General features: G+C 22.8%; 4 protein-coding genes, 2 non-coding genes and 1 pseudogene across 6 annotated transcripts; 3 read left to right on the top strand and 4 right to left on the bottom strand.

Moving 5' to 3' along the window:
* Positions 1–684: 684 nt before the first annotated feature.
* Positions 685–10,258, top strand: LOC128955981 (prohormone-3-like). The gene is made up of 4 exons (XM_054301661.1): positions 685–738; positions 9,552–9,696; positions 9,784–9,954; positions 10,044–10,258. The coding sequence occupies exons 1-4, from the start codon at positions 694–696 to the stop codon at positions 10,256–10,258; spliced, it is 576 nt and encodes a 191-aa protein (XP_054157636.1). The 5' UTR covers positions 685–693.
* A 2,032-nt stretch (positions 10,259–12,290) lies between these two features.
* On the bottom strand, positions 12,291–13,522 carry LOC128955326 (peroxiredoxin-2-like). The gene is made up of 4 exons (XM_054300989.1): positions 13,434–13,522; positions 13,176–13,336; positions 12,983–13,099; positions 12,291–12,906 (listed from the first exon to the last, which is right to left on the bottom strand). Exons 2-4 carry the CDS (start codon positions 13,316–13,318, stop codon positions 12,570–12,572), a joined length of 597 nt encoding a protein of 198 aa, XP_054156964.1. The 5' UTR covers positions 13,319–13,336; positions 13,434–13,522; the 3' UTR covers positions 12,291–12,569.
* A 2,463-nt stretch (positions 13,523–15,985) lies between these two features.
* Positions 15,986–16,104, bottom strand: LOC128956453 (5S ribosomal RNA). Its single transcript, XR_008484518.1, has one exon. It is a non-coding gene; the product is annotated as a 5S ribosomal RNA (ribosomal RNA).
* Positions 16,105–16,377: 273 nt separating this feature from the next.
* LOC128956449 (5S ribosomal RNA) lies at positions 16,378–16,496 on the top strand. Its single transcript, XR_008484514.1, has one exon. It is a non-coding gene; the product is annotated as a 5S ribosomal RNA (ribosomal RNA).
* Positions 16,497–17,080: 584 nt separating this feature from the next.
* Positions 17,081–18,151, bottom strand: LOC128955980 (putative uncharacterized protein DDB_G0267716). Its single transcript, XM_054301660.1, has one exon. The coding sequence runs from the start codon at positions 18,149–18,151 to the stop codon at positions 17,081–17,083; it is 1,071 nt and encodes a 356-aa protein (XP_054157635.1).
* Positions 18,152–19,275: 1,124 nt separating this feature from the next.
* On the top strand, positions 19,276–19,394 carry LOC128956455 (5S ribosomal RNA; annotated as a pseudogene).
* A 186-nt stretch (positions 19,395–19,580) lies between these two features.
* On the bottom strand, positions 19,581–21,155 carry LOC128955979 (uncharacterized). Its single transcript, XM_054301659.1, has 2 exons — positions 20,047–21,155; positions 19,581–19,966 (listed from the first exon to the last, which is right to left on the bottom strand). Exons 1-2 carry the CDS (start codon positions 20,993–20,995, stop codon positions 19,581–19,583), a joined length of 1,335 nt encoding a protein of 444 aa, XP_054157634.1. The 5' UTR covers positions 20,996–21,155.
* Positions 21,156–24,243: the final 3,088 nt, after the last annotated feature.

The following is a 24,243-nucleotide window of genomic DNA, read 5'->3' as shown; positions in this document are numbered from 1 at the left end:
ATTATCATTAACCAGTTTTTTTTGTTGATAATATTATTTAATAATTCAAAAATAATTATTTCATATTTACATGAGAGTGCTTTCATATTAATTATAATAAAAAAAATTAATACTATCTGTGTTAGTATTATATTATTGTATTGAATATAATTCTCTCTAATATACTCTATATATTTACTGTATATATATATAAGTTTTTTTTTGAGCGCAAACTCTTAAAACCTCAAATGCATGTCTAGTCTCTCACATCACTTGTGTTTAAATGTAATGCAAATACAGTACTGTTTTCCAGTTGCTATCGGTATTGCTTTTAAAGCCAGCATTCAGTTGAATACATAACAAAAATTGCATTGAAATTATGTTATATATATCGATATAAAAAATTCTGTAGAAATCGCAAAATTTATTTTTAATTAATTAAAAAATAATTAAATATTAAACTAAATTTTTAAAGTTGCATTTAAAGTTATAAATATAACAAACAACAACAAAAATACTCAAAATTATAATATTTAATAGTTAAAGTTTCATAAATAATTTTAACTAATATTTAGTATAATAATATTTATAATATTTATTCAATATTCAAACTTTTTTTCTTAATTATTACTATAAAATAATTTATTAAAATAAAATACAATGGATTTGCTTATAAAATTAATAACAATATTTATGTTTATAATTGCAACAAATATGATGACAAACTGTTGGGAAAACAAACCTATGACTGGTTTTCAGGTAAATTTGATGAATAATTACTTTTATAATCTATACATCAATTTATTTGACATACTTTTTTGATAATATGTTTTACTATTTTATATTAAGAGACTCCCAATGTTTTTTTTATAACTACTTCTTAAATAGTCAATAGTTATAATATATAACACTTTTTTGTCTATTGTTGTAATATTGTTGGTGTTGTTATTATATAACACTTATTGGTTAGTAGTATACACTATACAGCCGTATAATATATTGAGTACTTTGATTAATAACATACAAGAAGTGTCAGTAAAAGGTGTCCAAAACATCAATAAACTGTTGTATGGTTTATATCTAATAATATTAAGAAAAAAAACATAAATATATTTAAGTTATTGTATAGTTTATGATATATATATATAATTGATGATCCAAATAGTTTGTTTTGTTATTTATTTACTGCATAATTTTTATTTTAAAAAATAATTATATATATATATTTTTTAAATTATATAATTAAAAAAACTACACTATAATTGTTGAGTTTTAAATAAGTTTGTTGTTATAGACTATTTGAAAAATAATATCCAATAATTTATTTTTATTGAAGTACTGCTGAAAAGAGTCATTTCAAGTATAATATAGATAGCGATTACCTTTTTTTTAAAAAAACAAACAATTTATATCAATAAAAAATCTAATGGTACATGATCAATATTATATATTGCTATTATAAACTTTATTTTGTATATATATTTACTGTATACTCTAATATAGATAATATAATATTATTTATTTAAATGCATCAAAATATTTGTAAAAAATACTAAAATATTCATTTATAACTTTTTTTTCTCTCAAAAATACTCAGAAATATTAATATAAATATTTAATATCTAAAAAGCTTTATTTGTGTTTAGCCTGATTTACGAGTGTGTATGTATTTATACTATGTGTGTGTGTATGAGAGAGAGAGAGAGAGAGAGAGAGAGAGAGAGAGAGATTGCATTATATACTGTAAAAACTATTTTTAGGCAATCCTTTTAAACGCTCGGCTCATATCTTAGTTAACCAAATATATTGGTCAACATTTATCATTGAATTGATGGTATGCCATAATGGGATTTAGGGAATTGCCTTATAGTATATTTCTATATAAGATCATAGGTGTAAAATATAAGTTCATATATAAAAACTATATCTCATAGAGATAGCTAAGATTATAGAAAGTTATGTTTTATGAGCCAAAAAAGCCTAAATTATAAATTATTAATTTAATCAATAATATATAATTTTTTCATATACATTAAGAGGCATAAATATATTTAGTCTATTTATATATAAAATTTTTAAATATAATAATAAATTAATGATTTATGTTTATATAAATTCTAATGGTTTAACCCATTTTTATTTTGTAACATTGATTCCCAAATGACTCATTTATTTATTAAGTAAATTAATCCCAAAAAATTTAAATATATTTATTATTATATATTTAAAATATTTTTATATATATATATATATATATATATAATATAAAATTTTTATACATAAATAATATATTAAATAATAATAATAATAATCTAATTCAGTTACAATACGCTTAAATAAATTATGATTATTTTATTATTTATTTGCTTAAATAAAGCATTATTATACTGTATACAGTAATATACTGTATATAAAAATTATATTGTATCAAATTTATTATCATTCATTATAATTTGATAGTTTGAGTACATAATTATCTGTTATCAATGAGTTTTGATATTATATTACTTTAATATATTATATAAATAATGCTAAAGCTTGTAATATAAAGCATGTTATACAATACATATCATATTTTAAATAAATGATATAAATATTCTATCAATCATTAAAACTATTATTTATTATTATTATTTTGTAATCTATTTAAGATATATATATAATACAGAAAAATGTATTATATATAAGTGTATAATTAAAATTTTAATTTATTAAGTAGATTATCACCAAAAAACAAATCAAATTTAATATTTAACTATTTATATCAAATAAAATGCTTATTGTAATTTTAACTGTTATTATAAAATTGAAAATAGTTTAAATAATATATTTATTAAAATGTATTTATATATATAACGTATTTTTAAAATAAATATAAAAATTTTATATAAAATATATCCTATATATTATGAGATTGAAAAATTGAAAAATATAAGTAAAAATATATTAAATTTTACTCAATTCAAAAATATATTGTATATATTGCTGTTTCGTTCAAAAATTTCTTTAAAATAATTATGTTTGAAAAATGTTGACACTTTTATAAAACGTTATGTTATATCAAATATTATTTCATTTATTTTTTTTAGTTTTACTGCAAAAATAAGGCAAAAAAAGAAAAATTGTAAAGAAATTCAAGTAAAATATATACAGAATATATATATATATAGTATATACTGTAGTTATTATATGTGATATGGTTGTAAAAGAAATAAAATACATATTTTGATAATAAAGTTAAAGATATATATTTTTTGCCACTTTTATTCACTGATAACAAAATTAGACGCAAAATATTATATACTAAGAAAACATTTAAGCAATGGGATAGTAAATACATCAAAATATTGGAATTAAATTTCTATTTTTGTGCCATTTATTGTTATTTAGTTAACTTATATTCAGTTTCATACTTTCTATTTACTCTCTCTCTCTCTCTCTCTCTCTCTCTCTCTCTCTCTCTCTCTCTCTCTCTTTACACTCACAAACATATACATACAGTGATGTCTATATCATATATCCCTTTCCTTTTCTATCAATCCTATTGTCTGTCGACGGAATTGAAGGCAAATTTCCGCAAAAATTTCTTAGCAATTATTCTTTTAGTTTATTTATCTATTGTATATAGTAGTGGTAGTAGTGGTAGTAGTAGTAGTAGTAGTAGTAGTAGTAGTAGTAGTAGTAGTAGTAGTAGTAGTAGTAATGTGGTAATAGCGTAGCAATTGTTATATAGTATATATAATTTATATATATAAATAAAATTCATTAAACAATAAAGAGTTGCTCTTTTTATGTTGAATTTATTATCAATAGATATAAATTAAGACAAAACAAAAAAAGCATAAAGTTTTCAATAATAAAAATTTAATTTAATGAAGAAAATTGTCTTTTATTTTTTCATACTTTTACTTTATGTTTAATCGCCTGTAATTTAAAACTGAATGAGACATACAATTAATGACAAAAAGTTTTTCCCTGTGTGTGAGTCTTATGTTTTATTAAAGCAAAAATGTCACTAAAATTGTCTGCTATTGTGTATTGTATATCACAAGAGTAGATCTCTCTCTCTCTCTCTCTTTTTCTTTCTTTCTCTATGTTTATCACTATTGAAGAGTACATTCAATTCCCTAAAGAAAGTGTATGTTTTGGTAATCAAATTATAATTTTATTTGAAAACAAATACATTTATAAGTTAACTTATAGAAGAAAAGATAAATTTTAAGATAAATTAAAAAGGTTAAGGGATTAATGTTTAGAAAATATAAAGACTATTGATGTAAAAAGTATATAAAGTTTATTGTATATATACTGTAGTTCAGATATATAGTAAAGTATAAATAATAATATTATTTCTAAATATTATGACATTAGGCCAAAGGCATGAGTGCTGAGTTCAAAAAAAAAGTTAAAACTATATAATATTGTCCATTATATTGAAAGTTATATCGCATTATCGATCTATATGTTTGAAATTCATTCAATTTTCTCTCTCTATATATACAGTATATATGTGCCATACATTTGTTGTCTCACAACAACTTTAATGTTAACTTTGAATTGAATTTACTTAACTATACTCACAGTGTCTTAATAGTAGACTAAATAACTGGTGTCTGTTGTCTCTAATGAAGTGTACACTATATATATATATATATATCGGTATATATACTGTAGACAATGGTTAGTGAGGGTTATGGGTATAGCTGGACATACATGAAAGTTATTCACTAAATACTAAGACAGGCACACAAACACACACACATTCATTAGGTTACAGTGCTCTCTCTCTCTCTCTCTCTCTCTCTCTCTCTCTCTCTCTCTCTCTTAATAAAAGTGAATTTAGTAGTAGTTATGTCACGAATATGTGAATTAACTGGTAATCAATGTGGATTGCAAACTTAGTTTAAGCAAAAAAAAAATAATATAACAAAACTTATATATTAAAAGATTTTATTCTATATAAGACATATACAGTAATACAGTTTACTGTATATTAAAATATTTTAATTTCTATAAATATTTATTGAATTAAATCTATAGATACAGTTTTAAAAAACATTTAAAAAATATTCAATAATATTAATAATAAATAATTAATTTTAAAAATATATGTCACTTATAACTATATTATATCTTTTTGAAACACAAGTTTGATGACAATCCTCTTTTACTATAGTAGTACTGTATATCTGGTAAACTAAGTTTAGTTATTAGTATTATTTTATCAATGCAAATAAACATATATTTTTTGTTAGTTAAACTATGTCTTAAATAAAGTGATTACATTTGCTATTAGTGATAAAAAATAGGATAATAATAAATAAGAGACAAAACGTTTTGTACTATTTTTATTGCCAATTATTGACGGATTATTTATCGACCCATATATTGTATTTTGCACACAAAAACCTTATAGCTATGTATGATATCTATTGCATATAATAAACAAAATACACGACAAAAGCTAATTCATTAGCAAAATAGCCGACTATTCCTTGAATATAGAGATTATTGAATGTTATTTTGCTGTGCAATACTGCTATTAGCAATCAAATTGCTGTATAAAAACTATTGCTTATTTGTTATTTAATTATATCTGTAAATCTGTTTTATACAAAATCATTATCATAAAGTCATATTGAAAATTATAGATCAATTTTAGTTATAAATAGTTTTTTAATTTATTAAAATTCTAATCAACTTAAAAGTTATTTTTTAAATTAGATTTAAATACTGTAAACAACGACAAAATACACAAACATAATTGTATAATTTAGTTATTGAAATTAATTTTTTAAAAATTATAAAATTTAATGTCCTACCAAATACAGTAATATAAAAAGATGCTTCTTGGTTATTTAATAATAATTTATTGACCAACTATTTAGTTTGATAATTACTTATTCTGGTAATTAAGTTTTAATAAGAGAGAGAGAGAGAGAGAGAGAGAGAGAGAGAGAGAGAGAGTTAATTTAAACGATAGTTAAATATTTAAGTAAATCAATCACAATTTACTTTAAATTGACTATTTTAACAGTTGTATGTAATTACACTATTTATATCAATATATTTTCTTTAAAGACATACAATGTTTGATATCTTGATTTAAATTTATCTTTAAATGAAATCTTATATTTTAAAAGTTAGATATTATCGTCAATAGAATAATAACAATTGCTTAGTATTATTGGTAGAAAATTCTATTGTAATAATAAAAATAATAAAAATAATTCACAATTTACTCCTAAGACACTGAAACTGACAAATCAATAGCAATCAAAAATAAATATATTGTAAAAAATACTCGGTTGCATCCAAAATATCCAAACTCATTATATTTAAACTCATAATATCTAATCTCATAATATCTAATCTCATAATATCCAAATCAAAATATCCAAACTAAATATCTCAAAACTAAATAAAATACATTTAATACAAATGAATTAATTTAAATAAAAATATCCAAAATTATTATAATTACAATTTACAGTAATAATTTTAACTGTTACTATAAATATTTATTGAAAAATAATTTATTTTGGATAATTTAATTTATAAAAAATAATTTTAGATATTTTTATTTGAATTATTTAAGTTGGATCAAATGTTTTTCTTTATATTATATGTTTGGATATTTTGAATTTTAGATATTTTGAAAGAGACCCAAAAAAATACTATTTGTTTGTGTTTGCAATAGATATATAAATTCTGTCGTCTAAAACATTTTGATATGTGAAACAAAAATAAGAGATAACTTGAAAATAGAGACCAAAAATAATTGAGAGAAACAGTTGAAAGAAACAAATTGTCTTCAAATGTCTTCAGGCGATAAACATATTGTGAAATCTATTTTTATTCTTTGAGTTTGAATATTAGTAAAACAAAGAATATAATAATAAAACGTTGGATTCAATCCTTTTTAAAAACATTTTTAGCTTAACTTTCAACGAAGAAAAAACAAATTGTATAAATTTATACTAAACGTCAAGTATGATTGCTATACATTAAATTGAATTAAGTTTGAGATATTAAAATAAATTGAGACAAAACTTATTTTTGTTAAATAAAATTATCTAAATTTACTGTAGTATATCATTAAATAGAGTATATACTGTATATATACAGTATATATCTTAATATGTATACCCATGGTCGATGATTTTATGCATTTCAATTTATATTTAAAAATATTTTAATGTAATTTTATTAACCTTAGAGTTATAAAACTAAATAAAAATAGTTTATTAGTTTTTACTTACAAGTTAATAGTATTTGTTATTTTTATATTGAATATTTTTTTCTAAAAGATACCTTTAAATTATAAATATAAAAAACTAATAAAACGTTATTGTTATTAATAAATAGGCGTTCATTGAATAGAAATACAAAATAATAAATAACAAAATATACTTTTTTGTGTGTAACTATAGTTTATCGGCAAATAAAACTAAAGTACTGTTATTTGCAATAGTTTTAGCACTGGTATGTCAGCACTGGAATAATAAAAGAGAAAATAAAAGCCAAACAAAATTTATTGATTGTTTGCTTATGTATTATTGATTGACTCGTGTGTTAATATTTATGAAAATATGTGAACAACTAGTAAAAGGAGCCAAAAATAATAATTGGATAAATGAGAAAACAAAACATGAGTTACTGTTTTTTATACAGTATATTATCATATATTTTTGGTTCAATTATTTGATAATTAGCAACATTTTGTTGATAAAACAAACTAAATAGTATATAAAGTATATTCAATACAGCAAATGAATAGATGCAAAAAAAATTAAATGCTATTAATGATTGATTGATGCAAAATAATATTATATCATATGCCAGTATATTTAATACTACAAATATAAATTTATACAATTATTTAATTATATACTCATAGTAGTAATATGTAGTAATATAAGTAGTAGTTTTGCTTAGTTATATCAATTGATTATTTATAGTTAGATATAAGGAAAATATATAAATATAGAAAAAAATTAAACACAAGTTTTATTAATAAATAAAATATACAGTATATAATATAATAGATTATCTAGCGATAGCTAATTTATTTGGTTGTATAGTACTAGTATTTCAACAATTATGTTATTTATATAAAATGTTATATTAATACATCAAATAGTATCAATAATTAAATAGTTTTAATTAATAAATAATTTGTAAGTAACGTTTTGGGTTTTTTTTGTCAATCACTATAAATGTTCAAATAATTGTCGACATTTAAAATAGTGTGGATAATACTGTATTTTTTTATTGCAAAAAACTCTGAATACCAACAAAAAAAACATTCAATAAGAGAAACACACAAATAAAAAAAAAGTTTATTGCAATTCGTGGCTATTATTGATTTAATTGTTTTGTGTAGAATTGAAGATAATAAAAATAAAACAGTTAACACACACTTCACTAACCGGTAAATTGACATAAATTGCTAATAATTCACACCCGAAAAAATCTATAGTTTTTTTGTTGGTGTTTTTTCTGTGGTTTTTGTTTCATTATATGGTTAGAAACGAGTATTTTATTTTTTAAAAGCCAATTATTGATTAATAAATGTATGATCACTTATATAGAAAATAGCTAATCATTGTTAGAGATATATATATATATATAATTACTTTAACTACTTCATTGTACTAATATTAAAAATATATTTTTTATAACAAATTAATAATTAAACTAATTTTTTGAGAAATAAGAGTGAAAATGAGTGAATGAAATGTTATAAAAAGCCAAAATAATAAAATATCAAAAAAACTTTATCTATGCTATATATAAAAGAAAATCTTATTTTCATTTATAGACAAGAAAGTGATTGATATAACAATATTTCTTTTTTGAATAAATTTTATCTTCAATCAAAAATAAGCATTTCTTTTATCGTCGATAAAACATCTGAATATTATGTAATATATTATTTAACATTATAAATACCGTATATCTAATGTTAAATTTGCTTGAAAAATAAGATTTGAAAAATGTTTAAAAAAATATGAATTATAATGTATTATAATTAGCTTTCATATATACTGTATATAAATTATATATCAGAATAATAACGTGATTATGAGTAGTACTATGACAAGTAGTTCATTGACAAAATTATATTAATATTTATCAAAAGTACCGACAATTTATATATAATATTTATAAACCATATGTAAAATTATATTGAATAGTATGTTAATACAGTATATGACATATTTTATTATAATTTACAGCAAACAGTATAATATTGTATAGTAATTACATTTCACGTAATAGAAAATTTTTAGTTATTCTTATTTTCTCAATGATAGAAAAATTTAGTATAATTCCTACTATAAGTTATACTGTATATTGACTAAATAAGTTTGATTCATCAAGCATAAATTATTTATTAAAAGTTTTAATTTAAAACTTATGTTTAGTTTATTATTAATTTATTAAAATAAATATTATACTGAATATACTGTATATGTTATTATTTATAGTTATTTATAATTTATAAAGTTATAATTTTTAAGTAATATATTATAATAATTGAATAAATAAATTGTCGATTATTTTAGTCAAATTTACAGAAGAATGCGAAAGAATTGGAGACTCTATTATCGGAAGGTCAGGAAAAATGTATAAACAAACGGTGCGTTCAAAGCGAACAGTGCTGTCCGGGATCGGTGTGTGTGGATCTGGACTTAAACCAAAATAATTTGGGTATTCATTCATTCATTTCATAAAATAATAAGAAATTATAAATTTTTTAAATTTTATTTCAATTATTTTTTCCTTACTAACTAACAGTTGCGGGCACTTGTCTGCCCATATATGGTGTTAATGAGGGTCAGTCGTGTCGGATCGACAACGATTGCGAGCCCGGACTCAGATGTCTGGACAGTCAGCCGGTTGTGGCAATGCGTCAAAAGCACCGGACGTGTCAACCGCCGGGAAGGGATATGATGAAGAAACAGTATAGTAAGTCTATAGAAAGCACTGGTATTATTATTTGACGTCTGAATATGATTATATGATTTTTGTTTGTTTGTCTATCAATGTGTGTTCAGATGATCAATGCGTGACAAGCAGTGAATGTGATGCCAGTCATGGTCTGTGCTGTCAACTAATACGACGGTACCGAATGTCACCAAAACGGTTGTGTTATTACTTCTCGGACGCCAACACTTGCATCGGTTCGGTTGATGTGACGTTCGCTAAACCGGTCAGTGCTGTCACGTCCGGTGCGTTCAATAATCGACTGTTCAAAGCGAGAATCGGCTGATAATTTAATTACAAATACTAAATAATTATTATTATCATTACTTAAAATTTAAAAATATATATAATCTTTTGTAAAAAATATTAATTCTTTAATTAAGAATAAAATGTTTATCTTTTTTTGTCAAATAATACAATAATATTGAAATATTTAATTAAATGTTATCTAAATTTATCAATTATAATTATTATTTATTATTGCTATACCTTGCTATAATTATTAACAACACCATCAAAGAATATTCTATGGTTTTTTAATAATTAATTATATTTGTTTGTTATAAAATTTACTTTTTATATTACAAACTTAATATAATTTAAATGCAATGTTATTGTAAATTTTTTAAATTGTAAACATTATATTGTAATCTCATTGTCTTTTTTAATTTACAAATTATTTTAACCTAATAAAGAGTTTATCTATTTTCATAACTTAATATAATTAAACAAAAATTAATAAAAAAAAATATTAAGTACGACATATGACGTCTATTAAGTAAAATAATGTTTAATTGTGTTAATAAAATTGATTTAAATAATTTAATCAATAAATTTCATAACAGCTATTAATCATATCATATAATAATCAGCTAAATATCATATCAAATGATATTTAATGATATGATTCAATGATATTATTTAAATACTGCCATAATTTTGATTTTCACTTCAATAAAATCAAGGTTATAATTATTTTATTTTTAGTACAATACAAAATTGTATTAATATTGATATCTCTCAAGAAGTTTGCATTTTTAATTCAATTTTATTATACGGAAATTGTTTGTCCAAAATTTTTATAGTATTTTATTTAATTAAAATTTATTTTTAAATATTAATTAATAAACTGATTTCATAGACAACTATAGTTTACTTTGTTGTTATCAAATATCATATAATGTTTTTTTTATAAAAAAATATAACTGATTTTTGTCAATTTTTTAAGTTTGTTGAACGTTGATGTCCGGCAGTGACAAAGACATGAAATGAGTGGACAGTTATGTATAGTTGTAAACTACTATAGATTTTAGCAATGTTTGAAAATGACTAGTCATTCAAATTAATCATTTACAAAAAAAGTTTATAAAATTTATATCTAAATGCTTTATACTATTGACATCTAGTTTGAACAATTTATCAATACAATAATAGGTAAACAATTTTTAAAAAAATTTAACACAATATTTCATAAAATGAGTAAATTTATTTAAGATAAATTACAGTATATAATAGATGAAACTATTTTTTAGACAATTTTTGTTGTTTTTAAAGTGATTCAAATACATGTAGAGTATATTGCAGTAATGTAAATGTGTTTTCATATTTCATAGCATTTGGAAAGCAAATGTAAACTTTATATATTTTTTTATTCATAATATAATCCAAATCATAAGCATAATGAATACGAGTTGTCATGAAAATTGGTTTTAATGTCCAAATTGGGTGATAATGTTGAGCATAAAGTCATTGTCATTGTTTGCTTACTATATGTCAGATAACTCACCAGTAGTTCACAGAAATTATCGCCTAAGGGATCGATACTGTCTTTCGATGACATTATGGTTGACCTCATCGTACAGTACATACTGTTTATATGATTGAAGTCTAACTTAACATTTAAGTTATATCAATCAAATACTTTTAATATTATACATTTGCTTATATATTGAATGAGAAAAATTGAGAAATTATTTTTGTTACTGTAATTAATTTTATTTATATAACAGTAATACTACCGGTAATTAGCCTAGATTATTTTATGACTTGGATTTTATGGACAAAATGTGCGTTAATTTTTAATATATAGTTTCATAAATCCATTAATTTTCTTCTATTATCTTAAATTTCTTTGGATTTAAATTACCAGTAAAAGTGAAAATTTTAGTAAAATTATTGTAGCGTATAATTTGTGACAAAATATTTGAATAATAATATTAGGGTAACCATAAAATATTAATAAATACTACAAATTGAAGATACTTTAGTCAACTTTTTAACAGTAATATCTATTTAAGCAAAAAAAAAACAATTTATAAAATTAAAATTGAAATTTATTCAGCACAACTTAATTAAGTTTAATATATATATATGTAAAAATAGCTTTCATTCATTATAAATAAAGCAATGTCATAACTAACTTTGATTGTAAATAATTAATTTTTTTCTCAACAATTTTCTTATACAATGATAATTAACAGGAAAAATACAATTTTGATTAAAACAAACAAAAAAAACTATTTAACAGTAAAACATGTGCTTTAATTGGCTTCTCAAATGATCGGTGCAATTGTCGACAAACACAAACACTTGTTGTTTCAATGTTTACCAAAAAACTCTTTGCTTTTCTCGACATCGGGTTTAATAGTATCGGAGCCGGGTTTCCAACCGGCCGGACAAACTTCTCCGTGAACATCAGTGAACTGGAATGCCTGAACCAATCGCAGGGCTTCATCAACGTTGCGGCCAACGGGCAGATCATTGATAGTAATCTGTCTGAGGTTTTGTTTGTCATCAATGATGAACAGTCCGCGTAGAGGAATTCCCGCATCGGTCAAATAGACGCCATAATCCTGGCATATTTTTGCCGATTTGTCGGCCAATAGCGGGATCTTCATACTACCCAAACCTCCCTCTTTTCGCGATGTGTTCACCCTATTGGCAGATAAAACATTGACCAATAATTAGTAACATATGAATTGGTGATAACGGTTACGGGTAGTGTCCATACCAGGCCAAGTGACTGAAGTGACTGTCAGCCGAACAGGCAATCACTTCGCAATTGGTTTTGCGGAACTCATCCGATCGGTCGCTGAATGCAATGATCTCCGTCGGGCAGACAAATGTACTGTTAATAGACAACAAATAATATTTAATTTTTAACGGATCCGTTGCGACAAAATCTTTGATTGTCGATGACTTACAAGTCGAGCGGATAGAAGAATAGTATAACATATTTGCCCTTAAAGTCACTCAATTGGATGTCTTTGAACTGTCCGTCCACTACTGCCGTACCTTTGAAGTCGGGCGCCGGGCGGCCAATCTGTGGATATCTGGTCGATGACATTATCGGTTGGAGTTTACACTAAACAGCAAACAATTGTTTAGTAAATTAAATCAACAAAAAAAAACATTAAATCAATTAAATTACTAAACAATTAATAATCAATAAATTTAATTACAATTAGTTATTGAAATGAAGGCCAAAATGTCTGAACAAATGGTTTGTTTGACACAAAAGCAATGAAATGAATGAAAGCACTGAATGTCTGTTTTCTCTTTAAATTCAATGCTTTTTATTATATTATGTTTTTGTACTCAAAAAACTGTACTTAAATTATAACTGCAATACACTATAATTATTAGTACTTTTCTAGACTTTTCGTTTACATTGTCTATAATGACTATGAAGTGACACCTATTGACAGTATATTTCCTAATAAAATAAAATACACTTTAATTGATGAAAATTATTGTTTAAATTAAAGTTATTTTTTAAAAAACAAACAAAAATCTTTTTTAAAAGTTTTATAGTTTTCCATACGAAACGTATGTAATTTGTATCCAAAATAAGTTAGTTTGCAAATTTTCCAGAAATTTTCATTTCATTTTCAATTATATATAAATCATTTATACCGGTAATTGTTTATTTATATTGAAACTTGCAAATCATTTTAATTGTAAAGATTAATATTAATAAATGTTAAGTTTGTACAATAAGTTTTTATATGGGAAGTTCCAGGGGAAATTAGTCAAATTAAATACTATAAATATGAATGTATGGTATATGTATGCATTTCTTATTAATTATCAATTTTTTCAATAATAATAAACTTGTAATTATTTTATTTTATTTTTTTCTAATTTACATTTTTACGTGTTTAGTGACATGTTTGAAAATTTAACTTATAGTCAATGCAAGTAACTTATGCAAATATTTATTGATCATTTTAACTAATTTATGTTATAAAAATATATTTATAAGTCAAATATGGTAATGGATTTTTTAATGCTAGAAATGATTATTGTTGTTTGTTATTTTTATATTCATATATTTTTAAATTATTTACATTGCTAATATATATTGATTTGTAAAAATAAGTTTATATAATATGTGGAAAATTTTGCTCTAAATATGAGTAAACTATATTATTTTTTATTAACAGGTAATAATGACAAGTTTTATTAAAAAAAATATAACCACTAATGATTGTGTATTTTTATTATATAATTTATTTATAAATATATATATTAATGTACAAATATATTTTGTTATATAATGTGTTATATTACGAACAAAATAACAATTTTAATCATTTGAAGGTCATAAATATGTTTTATTTTTTATCATTTAAACGAAATGTCAATTTTATTTTTTATCTTAATTTTCAATTGTTACTAATAATTCAATGTATATTTTAATTAATAGTTTCATTTAAATTAAAATTGAATGAGTGGGTGAATGGGTGAGTGTGATTCAGGATATAATTAATTTTATTAAAAAAAAAACATTGTAGATGCATTATATACTTTTTAGTTGATTATAACTTTTTAAACAAGGAAATTTATTATAATTTATAAATATTAAATATTTAACAATTTTTTTTGTTAAAAGTATGTGTGATTTTGTAATTTAAATGTATAGTTTTTACTAAATTAATAATAATTGTTTACAATTTAATAGAATAATACTAAATTAAGTTTTAAGCTTCAATAATACCTTATATCAGTATTAACTGTTTGTTGATATTATCTATACTGATTAATAACCTTGTATAGTATTATAATTATAAATATATATAATAAAGCTATATTAGATAATTACTATATTTTATATACAGATATTGTAGTACTGAATAATACAATATATAAATATATTGAGAAATTATATTAATAATATTGTTAACAAAAATATAAGACATTGTTAAATTTATAAAAAATTTATATAAAAAATAATAGTCGTATATTAATTATGATAAATTACTATTTTATAAATCAATCTGCATGTAAATTATTTAATATTACATAAAATATTTTACTTTTTAATAGTGTAAAATTATTACACTAAATTAATTGTTATAAAAAATAATATATAATTTTAAGGTACATATGTATATAAAGAATTTATTTTGTTATTATAACAGATTGTGTTATATTTTATAAAAAAAAATTGGTTTGTATAATATATTTATAATAATAAAAAACAATTTAATAAAATTTATAGTATTAAACAAAAAAAAAAATATAAAACAAAAATTTTTATATTACTAGATTTAGTAATGATAATTTTTTTATGATTATAATAATTTATTATATGAAGAAAATATTTAATAATGTTTTGATAAAAATTATTAATAATAATACTTAGGGGTATTATGTTATGTATATGTACTGTATATTAATATGTAATATATTGATATAAACCGGGATCATTAATCTGTTATTATTTGTTTAGTGCCTAAGTTTTCTTTTAGTAAAACTAACTTTAGATACCAATAACTAATTAATAAATTTATTACATTTTAACAATAGATAAACTAAATGTAGATATTTAACAACTCATCAAATGAGTAAATAATATACAATATCTTAAATTATTAATTATAATAAATAAGTTTTTGTTTGCAAATACATAATAATATGCAAATATTTGTATTATTACTATCATATTTAAAAAATATCTATTATATCATAAATAATTCTTAAACAAAAATGAATTAAATAACCAAAAAAGTGTCTAGGACACCCGGTATTCCCAGGTGGTCTCCCTCCCAAGTACTAACCGGACTCTCGGCTGCTTAACTTCGGTGATCGAACGAGAACCGGTGCTTTCAGCGTGATATGGCCCTAGACATTATCAATAGATTAGCTAGATACTTTTATTAATAATATTAATAAATTCAATATAAATTAACAATTAAGCATTTTTAAATAAAATATTTGATTAAATATATTTAATATTATTATTTTGTATACATGTGTATATATTATATATATATATATATAATTAAAAATAAAAATATATAATTTTATTTTAAAAATGTTTAATGGTTAATAATTAATTGTTAATTTATATTGAATTTATTAATATTATTAATAAAAGCATCTAGCTAATCTATTGTTAATGTCTAGGGCCATATCACGCTGAAAGCACCGGTTCTCGTTCGATCACCGAAGTTAAGCAGCGTTGAGACCGATTAGTACTTGGGAGGGACACCACCTGGGAATACCGGGTGTCCTAGACACTTTTTTGGTTATTTAATTCAATTTTTGTTTGACATATATTAAATAACTACAAAATCAAGTTATATTAAATTTAATTGATTTTATTAAAGTTGATTTACTAATTTATTAACTAATTAACTAATTTAGTCGTTTACAACAATAATGCCAACGATAAGGCCATATCTTCGCCCATCTTTACTGATCCACCCGTGAAGACAAAACATGGTTATCATATCATTATGATTGAGGGCAAGAAGTGATTCATTTATTGATTGGTTATTAAATTTTTTATTTGTATACACATTATGATTGATTAAAAAAATACAAATTAATTTTATTAATTTAAACAAAGTTATATTCATTACTTTATTTATAGTTTTACTCATAAATGATTGTTATGTTTAAAATTTAAGTGATTAATATGAATGTGAATATTATTCAATTACAGTACTTATATAATTAAATAATAAACATTATTAAATATCTTACTATAATTATATGGCATTAAAAAATAACAGTAATGTTGATTAAAATTGAATGAATTATAGCAATTACTTCTTATAAAATACTTTTTTACCGCAAATTTTTTGAGACCACTTTTCTTTTACGTCTTTTTATTTGCTTTTATATTGTTTTTATGATGTGATTGTTGATGTCTTATTAACCAATATCTTGACCTGAATATGGCATCACATCCATAATACGGACATTGAAATTGTTTGTGAAAATTCAATTTCAAATGTCTTTTCAATTGACAATTGCGACCAAATGTTTGGTCACATTCTTGACATTTATACGATGTTTTATCATTTATTAATACGTTTGTATTATTTGTTTGTTGAAAGTCATCAATGATTTCATTATCATTAGAGTCATCCACTTCTTTATAGCTATCAGATGATTGGCCACTACTTTGATTATCGCTATCTTCAGAACAGTTGTTGAGATTTATAAAGACTTTGTTATTACAACTTATCAAACAATTGTCTGAATGGTTTGTCTGTTCCTCCAAACGGATTGTTTGGCCATTATTTTTGTGGTAAACTGAGTCGTCGTCATTGACCATAAAGTTGTCGACATTTTCCATCAAAACCCGATTATCATTCAAATTATAGTTTTCTAATTCATGTGATCTCTTCAGATAACTAGACATCAGTTGTTGGTTTTCATTGTTATCCAAAACTTTATAATCAACATTAACTTCACAATTGTTTTGTTGACTAACTTCTGATTCATTGTCTGAATCAACAATTTCTACTATACTTGTGGTTAATAACTGATTATAATTATCAGTTGTGATCGCAGTGTTGTTAGTAAACACTTCTTGTTTAACGACCAGTTGATGACTTGGATTAGTGTCCACTTCGTCGTCCAATTGTATTATTTCAATTTCTTCAGTCTTTGTTAGCTCATCGCTTAGTTTACGTCTGATTTCAATGTCATCATGAGTTGTGAAGATGTCGGACAAAATATAATCATTGATTTTACCACCTTTTGTGAAGAGATCCAATTGGTTGCTATCGATAATAATTTTATAATGTTTAGACAAATGAGCGCTGATTTCTGGTTTTAGATCTTTTATTGTCTTAACCCTCGAAGACATCTTAAACCAGAAGTCGTCCACTTTTGGCTTTAATGTGTTTATCGATAACTTAATGTACCGATTGTTTGCCATTATTTTTGACAATAAAATTAAATTCAATCACAATTTTTGTTGTTGTAGTAGTACTTTAATATCAAACACTTTTAAAAAACTAAAAACTATTGTTAACTTTTGAAAGTTTATTAATTTGAAAATTAATTAAAGCGTTTTATAAATTATAATACAGTAATAAATGAGTAAAATATTATTCATATGATATGAATCTATGTCTATGAATCTATGTCTATGAGATATATAATACTGAAAATTTGAAAATAATAACTTAAATTATTTCAATAAAAACAAACTAATAATTTAATTAACAAATACAGTAATATTTAATTTAATATTTTTGTCTTATTTAGCATATATATACTAATTTATTGAATTATATGTGTGTTGTCTTATTATTAATATTTTAAGCAAATATTATTAACACTTATTTGTGAATTCAAAACACTTTCCTTACATTTATTTTCCATCAAATATTTGGCGACATATGTCTGGGTCAACGCTTTAACTTAAACCCTATATATATAAGTCAATATCACTGACCATTTATTTTCAATAATAATTATAATAATCAAACTTATATTTATCGATAGTTTATTATATGAAAATTAAATGTAAGTAAATTGTAATGGACAAGAATCAGTCCCGTAATTAAGGGTTAAAATTAACGTTTTAATTAAATTAAATAAAAATAATTGTTTTTATATATTTAAAAAGTCAAAAACATATTCAAGTGTCACTACATTTTACAGCACTGTTTAAACTTTTAATCGTAATATAATACATAGTATTAATAATACTGTACAGTATATTGTGAGCTATGATATGTACTACATGTAACTGAACTAGACATTAATCTTAGATTAGCTAGATGCTTTTATTAACAATATTAATTAATTCAATATAAATTAACAATTAATTATTAACCATTAAACATTTTTAACATAAAATTATACATTTTTAATTATAATTATATATACATATTATATAATATATATATATACACATGTATACAAAATAATAATATTAAATATATTTAATCAAATATTGTATTTAAAAATGTTTAATAGCTAATTATTAATTGTTAATTTATATTAAATTTATTAATATTATTAATAAAAGCATCTAGCTAATCTATTGTTAATGTCTAGGGTCATTTGACGCTGAAAGCACCGGTTCTCGTTCGATCACCGAAGTTAAGCAGCCGAGAGTCCGGTTAGTACTTGGGAGGGACACCACCTGGGAATACCGGGTGTCCTAGACACTTTTTGTTTTTTATTTTTAATAGGATATCTTAATTAACTATAAATCAAAGTTAAATGAAATTTAATTTGATTATATTTAACAATTTATATATATATATGATTTAACAAATTAATTAAATATTAGATGAAATTTATTATACAAATACATTTTTATGGAAATTTTATCATTAAATGTTTGTTTGAAATTACATTTTTGCAGACATATTAACATATTCTTCGTCATAATTTTTTGAATTCAATGTCAGATAATAGGGAACTGGATGTATGGCATCCATTCCTACAGTCACTGGTTGTGAGGGAAATGCTGTTTCATAACGTTTTTCATCTGGATTTTCATAATACTGTGGTTCAGCATAATCTTCATACATATTATTATTATCGTTATGTATGTCATCGTAAATATTCATTTCTTTTTCATTCATCATTTCCATCTGTTGTTGTTTTTTCAGTTTGCGTTCACTTTGTTTTCGTCTGATTATAACCAAAACCAAAACGGCAACAATGGTTAAGACAACTATTATGACTATCAATATGATTGTTGGCATCGATGTACCACTAGATTGAAGTATACCTACAAACAAACACATCAATAGATTCATTAAAAAATAAACTTAAGTTTGAAAATAACATTTATAACCACAAAAAACATACTGTGTTTCAATTCTCTAAGATTATCAATTCGACAAACGGGTCCCAATTGATCCCAAGTGCCGTTTGGTAAACACGTACGAATCGAGTCGACGGCAAATACGTAATTATTTCGGCACTTGTAGTGAACGGTTGTGCCTTCAATGGCATACCATTTATTTTTGTTGAAAATATAGGCATTTTTTACTGAACTAATCTCTTCGGATTCGTTGTAGACATTGAGCTTACAAAACACATTTGGTATACACTGTGGACTACCGGCCCAATACTCATTGTCCACACAATCCCTTATCATTGATTGGTCATCGATGATAAAATCTGATGAGTTGACCAATGATCGGACATCAATGGCCACATCGGGATCGCATTCAATCTGTTGGGTTTCTTCATTTTGTGGCAAATATTTAGTCAGTAATGGCACGACTGGATGTCCACAGAATTGTAGTTTAGTTATGTAGACCTGATGTAAACCAATGACTTTGATGGGTTGGTTAGCATATGTAGTAAATCGTACGGACAATACTCTATTAACTGTATTATTATGACTGGGTGTACACCAAAACCAGAATATCTTAGCCCACTTGACACGAGTGGTAAAGTCTAGTGTACAGCTTCTGTACTCTTCATTGATAATGGTTACATTGCGAACCCGTATGCCATCAATTTCATTAATAGGTCGCGACCGGAAGCCCAACTCAGGTATCTTAACATTAAGTAAAAAGAAGTCAAAGATTATGCCATCTTTGAACTCAAAATGCCATTCGTGTGGCTGATGTGGTTCATTGACTACCAGTGCAGTACCACTTTCATCATAATAACAGGCGGGAAAGCCGTCTCCGCTATAGTTTGCAGTTTTCATGTCAATCACTGTTTGATTTGTTTGCAAATTAACAATTTTTGCTGTCATCAACTGATTCTTAATAAAGTAGCCACACGTCGATCGCGAGCCCATCCACTGACCGGCGACACACCGTTTGGTTTGTGTCTTCACATATATCTTATCGTATGGACAACTATAGCGAACCTCTTCTCCATCTTCATAGACAGTCTTCTCTGGTTCTACTTTTGTGTCGTGCGGTAGACCTGGATATCCACATCTGCTTCCAACCCAATAGCCGTAACACGTGTTTGTGATAATCAATAATATAAAAAATATATAAAAAACAAAATATTTTTTATAAATTCTAGTCATTATTATAACCATAATTTATTATATTATTATTTTTATTGTTATTATTATTATTATTATAAAAATTTCTTTTCTTTAATATAAAAATAATTATAAAAATTTATTACATTTGTTGATGATATTCATAAATCTATTAAACTTTGTTAATGCATTTTAAAATATATTTCTAGTTTATTATAATTGTATTTTTTTATAACTATTAACTAAATTATTTTTATAAATGTGTAGGATTTTAAAAATAATTTTAATTATATACAAATGGATTTCCTGAGCTGTAAATGATTTAATAAACCTTTTGTATTAACTAAAGTTTCATAGAATTACTATATATTGATATATTGAATGCTATATAAAAATTAAAATCCGTTTTTATAGTTTCCGTTAATAACTAATAGACAAAACTTTATAATACTTTATTTAATTATGAAATACAGAATAATTAAATTTAAATGTAATTTTTTAAACATATACCTTATATCTATAAACTTAATTACACTAAATTATTTTATATTTAAAAATTTGATTTAAATTAAGTTATGATATGCTGTATAGAAAAATAAGTCTCAAGAAAATATTTAAATTTACATTTCTAACTTATTATATAATTATATCCTATATTGTAATCTAAATATGATATTTACAATAAAATAGTTATAAAAGTATTTTCAATAAAGCAATATTTTCAGTATATTGTTAGCTAATGATAGGATCGCATATTAGCTATTAATTAACGCTAATATTAAAAAGGAGGGAAATATAGTGACATTTATTAAGTGTATTCATCGCTGAAATTGGGTGTAAATTGTCGTATAATTAATGTATAAAATTAAATAATTACTGTAATATAAAAAAATGTCATATATATTGTATGAAAAAATACATATCCACAAATAATCATTTATCGATGTATATATATACTGTATATTAATAAATATAAAATAAATATATTTACTATTGAATGTTTAGACATAATTAAAATATATTCATATTAAATAAAAGATATTTTATGACAATAAAAACATACACAAAAAAATAAATTATATCATCATATAGTAGTTTATTACATTTTATACAATTTTTTTCGCCTCATAAAAACAATATTCACTTTATATATATATATATATAGTATAAATAAAAACATATAAAACATAAAATATATATTTATTTATATAAAGACATCAATACTTGACTGTATAGACCATAAGTCATCCGTTTGTAAAATAGATATATAATAAATATATAAAATTATATATTTTTTGTTTGTTTGTTTCAACAAACATATCAAATGACATTTAATTTAAAAAACTTTAACTAAGACACGAAAACTTAGTGTAATAGTAGTCGTATAGTAATATACTATATATTTTTTTGCCTCAATTATCGCTGTTTACGGTATATATTTAGTATCTGATAGTTTAGATAATGATCTTCAGGTTTGTTATTAAAGCTTGTATTTTCAATAAATAAGTTAATTATCTCTTTTCTTATAAGATATATAAGTATTGTCTTTTCATTTTCTTGTCGTCTATTCATTCATTTTATTTACTGTTATTTTTTTTATATATATAACTTATAAGAGACGATAAAAGTGAAATTCAAAGATCTGATAGCAATAATACTAATACTAATAGTATGATGTCTTTATCATCACTTTTATGGCAAACAACAAGTAGTGGTGAATCAACAATCGATAACTTTTGGTTATCAATTGATCACCAATTGAAACTATATTTGTGGACAATTAGTGAACTAAATGCAATCAAATATGGCAGACATCTGTCAAGGAATGGCATTCGTGTCAATCACCACAAGAAGAATTGGAAAGACAGATACATCAGACCTGACTCTAAACCTAACAAATTTAAAGGTATTTTTAAATATTGTTTTTTTATGTATTCAAAAAAAATAATAATTTATTAACAATAATATAATCAATATGCTATTAATATGTTGATTAAAGATCCGTTAAAAATGATGTCCTTATTGGTTAACTCTAGCAATTCATATATTCATGTGATTACATTTAAACAAAATTTAGTCGACATCATCAATGATAATCATCCTAATGATATTGTTTGTGGCAAATATTAATTTTCAACAATAATTGAGTTTTTTTTAAAATCATTATCGGTATTAAATTATTATAATTTTACAATTTATAATTTGTATTATAATTTTAGTAAGCGACACTCAATTTTTACTGTAAATATTATATACTACCCGTATCACTGAAACTTTATCTATATATCATATTATTTACCACATAACTTATAACTTATTTATAAGTTACTAATCAATAAATAATAATTATTTTATATGAAATATTGTTTGACAACTATGTATAGAATATTTCATTAACTATTGATTTATTATTGATTTTTGTTAATTAACGTAAATTATATTACCTCTAATTTACTTTAAACACTTACAATGCTTATAATTTACATAACATTTATTATTAAATCTATGAAAAAATACTTTTTACATTTTATTATATAACATATTACTATTATTACTATAATAACACTATATTTGATTTGAAATAGACAATAATATTATAATTTATATTCAATGAAATTTGATTACCGGTAATATATAATAAAATTATCGGTAATTTTTTTATAGTATATACCATATAATTGTGTTAAATACATATATCGATAACTTATGGGATATGTTAACAATAATTGTTAGACACTAGAAATTAATTGTATTATTACTATAATTAACTGATATGTATAGTAAAAAACAATGCATTAATTTAAAGAGATAATTACAAAATTATTAATAAAAATTATGATTAAATTGTTTAATGTATTATATTATACGGTATATCACTATTGAATAATACCTGCAAAACAAAACAAAAGAAATCAATTTTATCTCTTCTCATATCTCCAAAGCAACTGATCCATGATTTCACTGAAATATCTTTGATGACCATCAGTATCGACAAAGTATTGACCCATTGTTTGTTCGTTGACTGCATTGGATGTGATAATACTTTCATC

The sequence above is a fragment of the Oppia nitens genome, unplaced genomic scaffold, assembly GCF_028296485.1.
Source record: "Oppia nitens isolate AA-2021 unplaced genomic scaffold, nextdenovo-longstitch-racon4-pilon3 scaffold2_pilon_pilon_pilon, whole genome shotgun sequence".
Lineage (NCBI taxonomy): Eukaryota > Metazoa > Arthropoda > Arachnida > Sarcoptiformes > Oppiidae > Oppia > Oppia nitens.
The sequence above is the reverse complement of the archived record's forward strand: the minus strand, read 5'-3'. Positions and strand labels throughout refer to the sequence as shown.